Source organism: Heterodontus francisci, chromosome 4 (assembly GCF_036365525.1).
Source record: "Heterodontus francisci isolate sHetFra1 chromosome 4, sHetFra1.hap1, whole genome shotgun sequence".
NCBI lineage: Eukaryota > Metazoa > Chordata > Chondrichthyes > Heterodontiformes > Heterodontidae > Heterodontus > Heterodontus francisci.
The window spans coordinates 139,164,144-139,176,815 of NC_090374.1; the positions used below are offsets into that span (position 1 = coordinate 139,164,144).

Here is a 12,672-nt window from a genome sequence, read left to right on the forward strand (position 1 = left end):
CAATTTTCATTTCTATTGGAATCAATGGCAGTTTCTATCATGGGTGACTAATTTACAATGCTGGGTTTACACCAGGCAGCAAGTTGAAAATCTACCTCGCTATGTTCATATGAAATACTTTTATGTGCTATTTTAACACATTTGCTAGTCCACTTAAAAGAAAACAGTGCACAAAGAAACTTTATATGAACAGCATAGCGCATCCATTGTGTCACTGAACACAATTTTACTCCACCCAACTATTGTTACGTAAATTATCTACCATTATAATTATAAGTATGCAAGGAATTGAGCAATATAAACCCTCAGTAATAATCATAAAATTCTTAGTAATATTTCACTGTCAATACCTGATATGAGAGAAATTGATTGTGTGCAGTGAAATAAAAATAAGCAACATGCATTTATACAGCACCTTAGCATACCTAAAATAAAAGCAAAATACTGCAGATGCTGGAAATCTGAAATAAAAACAAGAAATGCTGGAACCACTCAGCAGGTCTGGCAGCATCTGTGAAAAGAGAAGCAGAGTTAACGTTTCGGGTCAGTTTTCACAGATGCTGCCAGACCTGCTGAGTGGTTCCAGCATTTCTTGTTTTTATTATACCTTATCATACCTGTTTGAAATGTCCCAAGGGGCCATATTTGTTCTAAAAGAGGAAATTAGGAGATGGTTTGATGGAGATGTTTAAAATTATCAAGTGATTGGACAGAGTAATTGAAACAGATCTGAGCCTGATTTTAATCCCTTCAAATCCCAAATACTTACAACAAAGTTAAAATCAGGCACTCCGAACTGGATTGTTTCCAGTGGAGGAGAGGTCTAGAACAATGATAGATATAAGACTAAATGTAAAAGATGTAAAACAAAAAGCACAGGAATCCTTTTTACACGGAGGTTTGTGAGTTCTCAGAGTTAATGATTGAAGCAGAGACCATTTGAATGTTTAATTATAGGTGTTATAGCTGATTTAAGGAAAGAGAAATAAAGGAACATGAGCAAAAGATGGATATATCTTCAGGTGTTGTCCCCTCTCCTTTAAATCAGCCATCATCACTCCTCTCCTCAAAAAACTAACCCTTGACCCCACCATCCTTGCAAACTACCATCTCATCTCCAACATCCTTTTCTGCTCTAAAGTCCTTGAACATGTTGTCACCTCCCAAATCCATTCCTATCTTTCTCAGAACTCTATGTTTAAGTCCCCAAAATCAGGTTTCCGCCCCGCCACAGTACCGAAACAGCTATTATTGAAGTCATAAATGACATCCAATGTACCTTTGAAAAAGGTAAAATTTCCCTTCCCGTCCTTCTCGACCTGTCTGCAGTCTTTGACACAGTTGACCACAACATCCTCCTCCAATACCTCTCCACTGTCATCCAGCTGGGTGGGACTGCTCTCACCTGATTCCATTCTTATCTATCTAATTGGAGCCAGAGAATCACTTGCAATGGCTTCTCTTCCTGCTCCTGCACTGTTACCTTTGGTATCCCCCAACGATCTATCCTTAGCCCCCTTCAAGCCTTTGGTTGTCTGACCTTATGGGCTGGATTTTAAAGCCCCTCCACCATTGGGGGGGGCAACGAAGATTGGTGCGGCGGAGGCCCGTGACCGACCCCAACGGTGACAGACCCTGTGCCGATCTTGGCAGCAGCAAGGCCTTGTGGCGGCCGCCCTGCTGGTCAACAACTGGACCCCCATTTAAATATGTAAACTAATTTACATACCTGATTTAATGAGGGTCCCATAGCCTCCTTGATCACCACTCCAATCTTCATTCGGGCAACAGACAATGCCACGCCTTCGAATGCCTGTTCACGGAAACGTGGCGCGACACCTTTGGGGAGGGGGGAGGAGGATTGTTTCTCTGTGCGGTAGGAGGGAGTGGGGTGACATCACTGCAGGTTGGTCAGGGGTGGTGGTGGTGATGGGAAGAAAAGCCTGGCTCGGGTATAAAATTAAAAGCTGACCCGGGCCTGATCCAACCACAGCCAACCCGAGCCCGACCCGAGCCCAAGCCCTTTAATTTATTTTCGCACCTGGCCCGAACCAACCCGACACGAATCTCCTTCATCTGTTCCAGCAGCAGGCTATTCCAGCAGCTGGAGTTGTGGGGAATCAAGGGTAAGCCTGATCCTGTGACTTCCCGGAAGCAGTGTCCGGCCCAACCCGACCCGAGCCCGAGTGCTGGACTCAGAATTTTGACCCGACCCGACCCAAACCCGACACATTTAGTCGGGTCTAGTCGGGTTCAGGTCGGGTAGCCAGGCATTCATGGGAAAGGGTAAAGGGCAAAGGTGCCGAACTTTTGGGGGAAGGTCAAATTCTTAATAAACCAATTCCGGGTAGGAAAAGGGCAGGAATGTTTTGAAATGCCACTGTTGGGGGGGGTGGGGTGGGGGGGAGCGTTTGGTGGGAAATGAATTTAATTGTAATTTAATTCTTTTTTTTGGTCATTGAAATGACTTGGCCCTTTAATTTTAAAATCTCCATTAAGGGCTGTAAGCCCTTTAAAAATGGCGCCGGCGGCTGTGCATTGGTGCCGGATGCTGTTGCCTGCCAGTCTCTGTACTGCACTGGCTTGTCAACCTACATTGGTGTTTAAGGTCTGGAGAAGAACCTGAACTCACAAACCATTGATGGAGAGTTAAGAGTGAAACCAAGTGCACCAATGGTGTCGACAACATATGAATGCATCTCAATTAATTGTGTTTTTAAGGTTAGAATTATTTTATACAGTCTTCATTACACTCTCACTCTGTGTCAGAAGATTGTAGGTTTAAGCCCCACTCCAGATACTTGAGTGCATAATCTAACATGACACTTCAGGGCAGTATTGAGGGAGTTCTGCACTGTTGGAGGTGCTGCTTCTCAGATTTAACAATAAACTGAGGACCAGTCTGCCCTTTCATGCACATTTAAAGGATCCCGTGGCACTATTCAAAGAAACGGAGGGGAGAAAATCAGGTTTCCTGGAAAACATTTATCCCTCAACCAACATCACTAAAACAAATGATCTGGTTAATTATCTTGTTGTTGTTTGTGGGACTTTGCTGTGTGCAAATTCGCTGCTATGTTTCCTTGCAGTACAAAAGTGATTTTAGTCGCTGTGAAACATTTTGTGATGTCCTGAGGTCATGAAAGATGTTATATAAATGCAAGTTCTTTCTTTCTTTATTAAATAAAGAACTGGTAAACTGTTATTTGAAAAGATTTGGACAGCAAAATTGTGATGCAAAACATTGGAGCACTAACAGAGATGTGGCTACAGATTTGCTTTTACATAGTTGAAGTAATTAGGAATTAGTTCATTTGAAATATTTGTGTCGTAGATTTATGTATAGCATTGTGCTAACCAAGTTCCGGACTTTTTCTCCACAGGAGTCGCTACGTTGGATTCAGATGTCTCTGGAAAAGTCGGAGTCCGAGCAGTGGTGTATTATTTTTCAACTACTATTATTGCTGTAATTCTAGGTAATAAACTATGTTGTATAATACTGCATATAGCATGAAATTTTCTACTCTTTTACTTAGAAAATCCATGAAGGGTAAGAAATTATTCTGGCCATTCCGTGTAGTGACATTGTAAATATGTTCAAGAAGAATCCTGAAGAGAATTGCAATTTCCCCATAGATTTCATTGTTCCTCCCATTGATTATTTTAGCACAAAGTAAAACAGCATGCTGCATAACTGCTTCCATAGAAAAACAGATATAGACATGCCTTGCAGTTCATCACTGGCATTAAATCCTAACACTTATGTTTCATATGCACAATTTAATGTATGAACCTCATTCCATCAACGTTCATTCACTGAACAAAGTTTAAATATACTTTTAAAACAAGGCCTCGCATACAAATTATATATTTTGTTTTGTACAAGGAATTGTGTTGGTGATGACCATCAAACCTGGTGTCTCCCAAAAAGCTGAAGAAATTAACAGGAGCGGAAGTACCCCAGAAGTCACCACTGTGGATGCCTTGTTAGATCTCCTTAGGTGAGTAATTCCCTTCATATGTTATCAAAGTAGTCATTTGTAATCCTTCACCTCTACAATTAATATCCACACTTGTGCAGGTTCAGCCTAACCACACTTCATTCCCCAGTACACTGCATGTAGAAGTGTCACAGAATAACTCACAAATATCACTTTTTTAATCAGTTTAGCTTTTAAGAAAATACAAATGTCTTTTTAAAATTATACTTATTGGTAGACAGAAGTTACATGTGAGTATTTTCTTCTATAGCTTACAACAACAACTTATAATTATATAGTGCTTTTAATGTCATAAAACATCCCAAGGCACTTACAGGACCATTATGATCAGATGACCAATAGTTTAGTCAAAGAGATAGGTTTTAAGGGGTGTCTTAAAGAAGGAAAATGAGTTGGAGAGGCGGAGAGGTGTAGGGAGGATATTCCAAAACTTGTGGCCTAAGCAACTGGAGGCATGGCCACCAATAGTGGAACAATTAAAATCAGGGATGCACAAGAGGCCAGAATTAGAAGAGTGCAGATATCTTGGAGTGTTGTGGGGATGGAAGAAATTACAAAGATAGGGAGAAGCGATGCTATGGAGGGTTTTGAAAACAGGATGAGAATTTTAAAATCAAGATGTTGCTTGACCAGGAGCTAATGTAGGTCAGTGAATATGGGAGTGATTGAGAAATGGGACTTGGTGCGAGTTACGACACAGGCAGCAGAGTTTTGGATGACCTCAAGTTTACGGAGAGTAGAATGTGGGAGTCCAGCCAGGAGTGCATTAGTCAAGTATAGAGGTAACGAAGGCATGAATGAAGATTTCAGCAGCAGATGAGCTGAGATAGTGGCAAAGTCAGGCAATGTTACGGAGGTGGAAATAGGTGGTCTTAGTGATGGTAGGAAGATGAGGTCAAAAGCTCATCTTGGGGTCAAATGTGACACCAAGATTGTGAACAGACTGGCTTAATCTTACACTGTTGCCAGGGAGAGGAATGGAGTCGGTATCTAGGGAACAGAGTTTGGCGTGGAGACCGAAAACAATGGCTTCAATTTTCCCAATACTTAATTGGAGGAAATTTCTGCTCATCCAGTACTGGATGTTGGATAGGCAGTCTAATAATTTAGCAACAGTGGAGGAGTTGGGAGAAGCGGTGGTGAGGTAGATCTGAGTGCCGTCAGCATCCATGTGAAAACTAAAGCCATGCTTTCAGATGATGTCGCCAAGGGACAGCATGTAGATGAGAAATATAAGGGGGCCAAGAATAGATCCTTTGGGGACACCAGAGGTAACAGTGCAGGAGCAGGAAGAGAAGCCATTGCAAGTGATTCTCTGGCTATGATTAGATAGATAAGAATGGAACCAGGTGCGAGCAGTCCCACCCAGCTGGACGACAGCGGAGAGGCATTGGGGGAGGATGGTGTGGTCAACCACGTCAAAGGCTGCAGACAGGTTGAGAAGGATGGAAAGGGAACGTTTACCTTTGTCAAAGTCACATAAGATGTCATTTATGACTTTGATAAGAGCTGTTTCAGTGCTGTGGGAGGGGCAGAAACCTGATTGGAGGGAGTCAAACATGGAATTCCAGGAAAGATGGACACGGATTTGAGAGAGGAAAATATGCTCAAGAACTTTAGAGAAGAAAGGGAGGTTGGAGATGGGACAGTAGTTTGTAAGGACAGTGTGGTCAAGGTTGTTTTTTTGAGTAGAGGAATGATGAGTGCAAATTTAAAGGAGAGAGGAACAACACCTGGAGAGAGAGAACCATTTACAACATTGGCTAACATGGAGATCAGGAGGGGAAATTGGGTGATCAGCAATTTAGTGGAGAATAGTCTCATGGACAGGATGAGCTCAAAAAGGCATGAGGGGAGATAGGAGAAAAACTGGAGAAAGAAACAAGTTCAGGGCTAGGGAGGGGGTAGCATTGTAGGAAGTTTGACCAAGTGGGTGACTGGGAGGGAGGGATGCAGCCGAGGCAGCTGATCAGATGGTTTTGATCTTAATGACAAAGAAGTCCATGAACTCCTCGCACCTATTGTTGGAGGTGAAGGTGGAGGAGACAGGAAAAAATGGTTTAAGAAGACAGTTTGCAGTAGAAAAAAGAAGCCGGGGGTTTTCTTTGCATTCCAAGATTGTCCTGAAATAGTGAGCAGTTTTAACAGATGACAGCAGGACCCGATAGTGTTTTAAGTTGTCCAGCTAGATCTGGCAGTGGATGGCTAAACCAGTTGTTCACCATATTCTTTCAAGTCTGCGTCCCTTTGACTTAAGGGAGTGAAGATGAAGGCCATACTGGGGGAATGACCAGGGTGAGACAGACTGATCTTTTTATTGGAGACTAGGGCATCAAAGTTAGAAGCGAGGGTGGTTGAGCAAATCAGTAACTGCAGAAATGTTGTGGTGACTGGAGGGCCAAAGGCTGCACAGTTGAGATTTTGAAAATGCAGTTGTAAATGAATACGAGGATAATATTTTCCAGGACAGATAAAGAATGAGGTAGGGTTGGGATGTGGAAGGTGTGTGGAGAGTGATATAAGAAAGTGATCAGAGATGGCTTCGCTGTAATTGATATCATGGGACCAGCAAGACCACGTTACATGGCAAGGTCGAGGGAGGGGCCATGAGTATAGATTAGGGAGTTTACATGCAGGGAGAGATTTAGGAAGGATAAGAGGGTAGTGAACTCAGATGGGAGAGAGCATGATGAGTTAAGATGGAGATTGAAATCACCGAGGATGAGAAGTCACTCGGTGTAGAGGCTGAGGGACGAAGGCAGCGAAGATATCTCAGTGATAAAATTTTTATCATACTTGGGACGGTGGTAGAGAACGATGATTTTGAAAGACAGATGAAAGGGGTGGAACAAGGTGAGATGCTCGAAGGAGGACAAAGTGCCAGAGGAGTAGGGAGTCAAGCTAAGGTGTGACCTGGTGATAATCACCACACCACCACTGCGACGGTCTTGGGGGTTCAAGTGGTGGAAGGTGTAACCAGGCGGGGAGGCTTCTTTAAGGGAAAAGGTGTCATCACCCCTCAGCCAGGTTTCTGTTAAGGCTATGATTTCAATGCAATCATCCATAATAAGTACATGGATGACAAGGGTCTTGTCCATAAGTGAATGCACATTCTGGAGAGACATGCGTAGAGGGGTGGTGAGAGCTGACCCAATGGCAGACTCCACAGGGTCAGCAGTGGGAGGGCTGAGTTGACAGGAATGGCAAGATTATCCCCAGTGGATGCACTGGGCAGGAAGGTCAGCAACAGAGTGGGATGTGGCAATTGGGATTGCTGCTCAAAACGAGCCAGCATCAAGTACCTTGATGAGCCCTTTGTAAGATGCCAAGAGAGGCACACAGGGACGCTGTAGGCTTATCTAACAGGGCATCAAGCCTTGGACGGTGGCAAGAGAGTCGGAAGGTCAAGAGGTACTGAAGGATTGGGGTAGGGAATTGGGAGGACAGTGTATGTGAGAGGATAAAAGTGAAAGGAGGCATGATGATAGAAGAGAGTCTAGGAGGGGTAATGAGAAAAGATGTTGAAGAGAAAGAGCAAAAGTGGAAATAGAGTGATGGGCTCAGCAGCCAAAATGCACATGCGAATGGTCTCAGGGAGAGCTCAAGTTACATAGGCTGCAATGTATTTATTTTGTACTAAAAATGCAGTAACATCAGTATGTGATTGAATCAATACGATGTAAAAAATTATTAAATCTATATAAGGTTGGCAAACATCAATCCAAGCTCAAATATTGTTCTTCAACCTGATTCTAATAGACAAAAGCTGTATCCAGTTATGTAAATCAATATACTATTCCAAAAGTTCAGAGTATATGAAAAACTTACTTTTTTATGAACTGAACAAAGCACAAAGCTTTTAGCAAAGAAAAATTGATCTTTTTGTTTTCAAAAGATTCATGTTGAGAAGATAGGAAAGCATGGAATAGAAAAGGCCATTTGTCCGATCAAGACAGTTCTTTCAACAGATTGGGTTGGATTTTACCAGCTCTCTAGGGATGGGCTGGGAGGTGGCAGTGCCTGTAAAATGGTGAGGAAAGGCGGAGGTGGGGGGTGGCGTGCCCGTCACCTTCCAGCAGTGGGAAAGGTGGAAGATGGCCCTCCCACCACCAGGTCAATTGAGCCACCTAAGTGGCCAATTTAGGGCCTCTTCCCACAACATCTGGCATTTTACCAACAGCTGGTGGACCTCCGTCGCATGGAGAGACCACCTGGTAAACCCCTAGCGGCCTCCTCGCAGGCTCGAGGGCAGGTTCCCTCCTCTTTGGGCACTCTGTGGCCCACAGAGAGCTCCCCCCGGTGGCAACGGCTGCTTCTGTGACAAAACCCCCCTTGCCCTCACCAACCCCGACCCCCTCCCTCACTGGGGCCTTCCTGACTGGCTGTGGCAACTCACAACCCCACTCATCTTGTTGCGAGGGCAGTGTCCATTGCTATGTTCTCTCAGCTTGGTGCTGTCCCAGCATTGGGCACCACTCCCGGTGGCACTGCTGAGACTGAAGAGCTGCTGGTCCTCCGATTGGCCAGCAGCTCTTGGCGTCGGGCTTTTGTCCCTGAAAGGGATGAGAGCCCTGCCGGCAACTAATTAGTTGCTGGATGATTCCAAAATGTGACTGGGGATTCTGGAAACGGCCCAGGCAGGGTTGCCCCTGGTTTTCGGGCCCGTTGTCTGGGACCCCACCGCCCCAATAAAATTCAGCTCATCGTGTGCAATTCACCCTGTCATGGACTCCACCATATACAGCTTATGTCCTGAGGAAAAGTTCTGTATAAATACTCCCCAATTTTCAAAAATTATTAAGCAAAATATCACAATATTCATAATTCTCACAACTCTACCATTCAGCCCTGGTCTGCTACCTTCCATAGACAACACTCCCCCAGCAGCTAAGACAGCATCACCTCTGTGACAAATTCCATGGTATTGTCACTTTATATAGGTAGATAGAGGCAGAATTAGTTTTATGTATTGATATAATTTGCTACTTGGTACTCTGTACAAATATAATGCGAAGCCTTAGATGGCTACCCAGCGGCAAGAATGAAGATGGCAACATGGTGGCAGAATCACTGCAGGCTGCATGGTAAGTAGGCATTTACCTATTTTAATGTGGGTCCCGGTACCAAGTGGTGCAGTGGCCGCCACAAGGCCTCGCCACTGCCGCCAAGATTGGTACAGGGCCTGCCAATGTCGGGGTCGGTGGTGGGCCTCCGCCGTACCGATCTTCATTGTCCCCCTACCACCGTTCCGGGCAGCAGAGGGCCTTTAAAATTCAGCCCGCTGTCTGCTGACTGGAAATGTAATGAGATAGTTGTAAAAAGGAATAGCTCATTCTCATAGCCAGACTTTCATTACACTGATGGTAATCAGTTGTGAGCACTACCAGTCTTTATTCAGTTCTTTTTGCAGAAGTTAATCAATACAGCATTATTAATTTGGTGGGAGTTAGTTCCACATATCCACTAATTTTTTTTTCACACAGGAATGCATTCCCAGAGAACTTGGTACAGGCCAGCTTTCAGCAGGTAATTGAGTTGTTTTTTACTCTGGGTACTTGAAAACTATCAGATTCAGCCAGTTAAACAGTTTTGGATTCATTTTACTTTGCTTTTGTTTAAAATTGCTATTAGATAAATGATTGAAAAATCAAAAATTACTATCATGAAAATATTGCAAAATCCTAATACAATCCTGCCACAGTTTTCAAATAAAACCATAAGTAATATACCAGGAATAAAAGCAGAAAACCTCTATATCAGCCAAATAACCCAGCTAATATTACAGTCACTTAAATATCCCTTAAATATTGATACTTGCTGAGACAGTGTAAAGTCATTTAAAATACCAATTGATAGCCAAGTGAAAATGTAGCATTAGTGCATAAATAAAATCAAGTGACAATAAACCTTTAACATTTTGTGTCTGTGTCTCCAACCCATCAACGGGCACAAACGTTTTCCGTTGATATAAAAGTCACCTTGTGGAAATTTACCCATATAAAATTGTAAAAATATTTTTTGATGTTTTCAAAATGACCTTATTCAACACAGACCTGTCATTTCGAGGCTTCTTCCCAAAAGGCTGCTGGAATGGTGTTACTGCAGCATGCCAACTGAATGCTTTTGTTTTCTCAGTGGCTCTGGAGCTGCTCTCAGGTCATCCAGGAGTCATAGTCCCCAGTAAACTGATGCAACTGTGATGTTCCCTTAAAATATTTTTAAATAGTCGTTTGGTAGTACAGAACTTGGGTATTGCTGAAAATAGAGACATGTTGTTGAAACTTTTCATCTTGCACTCATCAGGACAATCTGAAAGAATACCAATGTAAAGGAAAATAACAACTTTATTGCCAGTGTGATGCAAGGTATATAGGCCGCACGTCCCTAAGACTGGCGGATCGTATCAAACAACATGTCCCTTCTGCTGTTCGCAACCGGCAAAGTACAGGCCAAACCCAACCAGCCCATGCTTGCAAAACTCAAAACGCAGTGTCCAACATTAGATGTGATTCTGCAATTGGACAACATTTGCTAAATAATCCTCAGTGTGCGAAGAATTATGCTGACAACCAATTTAAATTGTCAGTAGGACTCACAGTGTGGCGCATTTGCGCGTACTGGAAGCTACATATATTAACACACATGGCCCCGTTCTTTGCAGACAGAAAGAACATGTACAAACATTGCGCCTGTTTCAGCTATACAAAATAAGTGACAGCAATTCACTGGTTCATTCCTCAGGGCAATGCCTTGACCAATCAGAGTCAAGCTGCCTGGTTTAAATTTCAAACAAAGCTTGGCAGTTAACTGTCTGTCACCGTAAACTGGTGCATTCTCCATGGCAACACCTCTACCAATCAGAGTTCATGTGCCAACCAATCAGCACTTTTCCCATACTGTATAAAGTTGTTGTTTTCCCTTGTGTTGGTATTCTTGTGGATTGTCCTGATGAATGCAAGACGAAAAGCTTCAAACAACATATCTCTATTTTCAGCAATCTTATCTTATCGTTGGCCTCCTTGTCTCGAGAGACAATGGGTAAGTGCCTGGAGGTGGTCAGTGGTTTGTGAAGCAGCGCCTGGAGTGGCTATAAAGGCCAATTCTAGAGTGACAGACTCTTCCACAGGTGCTGCAGATAAAATTGGTTGTCGGGGCTATTACACAGTTGGCTCTCTCCTTGCGCTTCGGTCTCTTTTCCTGCCAACTGCTAAGTCTCTTCCACTCGCCATGCTTTCGCCCCGCCTTTATGATTGCCCGCCAGCTCTGGCGAACGCTGGCAACTGACTCCCACGACTTGTGATCAATGTCACAGGACTTCATGTCGCGTTTGCAGACGTCTTTAAAGTGGAGACAAGGACGGCCGGTGGGTCTGATACCAGTGACGAGCTCGCTGTACAATATGTCCTTGGGGATCCTGCCATCTTCCATGCGGCTCACATGGCCAAGCCAAACCATACTAAAATATTTTTGCACTGAGGAAAGCAACTCCTCTTATTTTAGGTATCCAGTTTTCCCGGAGCCAGTAAAGCACAGCCAGATACAGCTTATAGCTCCCTGTACTCTGCTCCAACAACATGACTTGGCGCCAATCTGAGAAGAGCACCCCTGTGCTACCGTGTGGCATCTTTGAGTGAGCTTATCAATGTTGTTCTATATGTCCATGGCAACTAGGAATTGGGTTGAGACTGTATCAACTCACTTCGCACATGGCCCCTAGAGCCAACAGTTAGAGGAGACATTCATTTCAGCAGGCTGGGCTGGATAGAAACTCTGATCCCTCTAATGAAAGGCCATATTTTCACTGCCATACTAAACACCAGTAACCTTTCCTTTCCCTTAAAATACTTCATATTTGCTCAAACTACATTTGGGTGATTTAGAAAAAACTGAACTGAGCTGTTTTGATAATTATTACAGCTGTGTATAATATCATGGTCAATCCTAATGTAAATCAAATCATGAAGCATGTGATCTCTTTTTTTGCTTCTTTTTCAGTATAAAAGCAAACGGCAAGAAATTGAGCCTGTTAACAATACTAGCATTACTACCGGCTCAATGGTTACTGTTGTTATGACGACACAAATGAATGAGGTAACATAACTTCCTTACTACTCAAGGGTATCACAATATTTGCCATGTAAGTTTTATGAAATGCCATTTCAAGATCCAAGTTTCTTAATGTGCTTAGTCTGCAATGAATTGGGATAACATCTCAGAGTACCGATACACAGCACCACAGAGTGAAGAAAAGCATCTTCAGTCTCCCAGTACCTCAGAGCACCAATACACAGCACCAGAGGGCTGAATTTTCAGTCGCCCAATGGGCGAGTTTGGGTCTGGGCAAACCTGGGAAATCACACGCTTGGAAGGCGTCGCTGGTTTCTGATGCCGCAGGGACACCATGCAACTTTCAAAGGGAGGGCAGGAGGGGGAGCCAGCTACCTGCATGCATCCAATGAACTGCTTGTTGGGCTTGTTGTAGAGTTCGTTAGGAGTCTCGGGAGCAACAGTTTGGAATTTTCAATTGAGAAGCACAGGGAAATGGAGTGTCTGGGGCCTTTAGGGCATAGCTGTCAGGAACACTGAAGGGAACCATGAGTGCTCATGACTGCAGTGGGCGAAAGTTATATAAAATGGGAGATTTAGGGGGTAATTTTCTGTTCTCCCCCCT

At 43.7% G+C, this 12,672-nt stretch overlaps 1 protein-coding gene across 1 annotated transcript in view; it reads left to right on the forward strand.

The window, feature by feature from the left end:
* The window catches only part of slc1a1 (solute carrier family 1 member 1), an 84,614-nt gene that overhangs the window by 48,300 nt on the left and 23,642 nt on the right, over window positions 1-12,672 (forward strand). Inside the window, exons 3-6 of the mRNA XM_068030234.1 lie at window positions 3,384-3,476; window positions 3,887-4,001; window positions 9,485-9,527; window positions 11,997-12,092. Coding sequence (XP_067886335.1) covers window positions 3,384-3,476; window positions 3,887-4,001; window positions 9,485-9,527; window positions 11,997-12,092 — 347 coding nt within the window. The remainder of the gene's footprint in view (window positions 1-3,383; window positions 3,477-3,886; window positions 4,002-9,484; window positions 9,528-11,996; window positions 12,093-12,672) is intronic.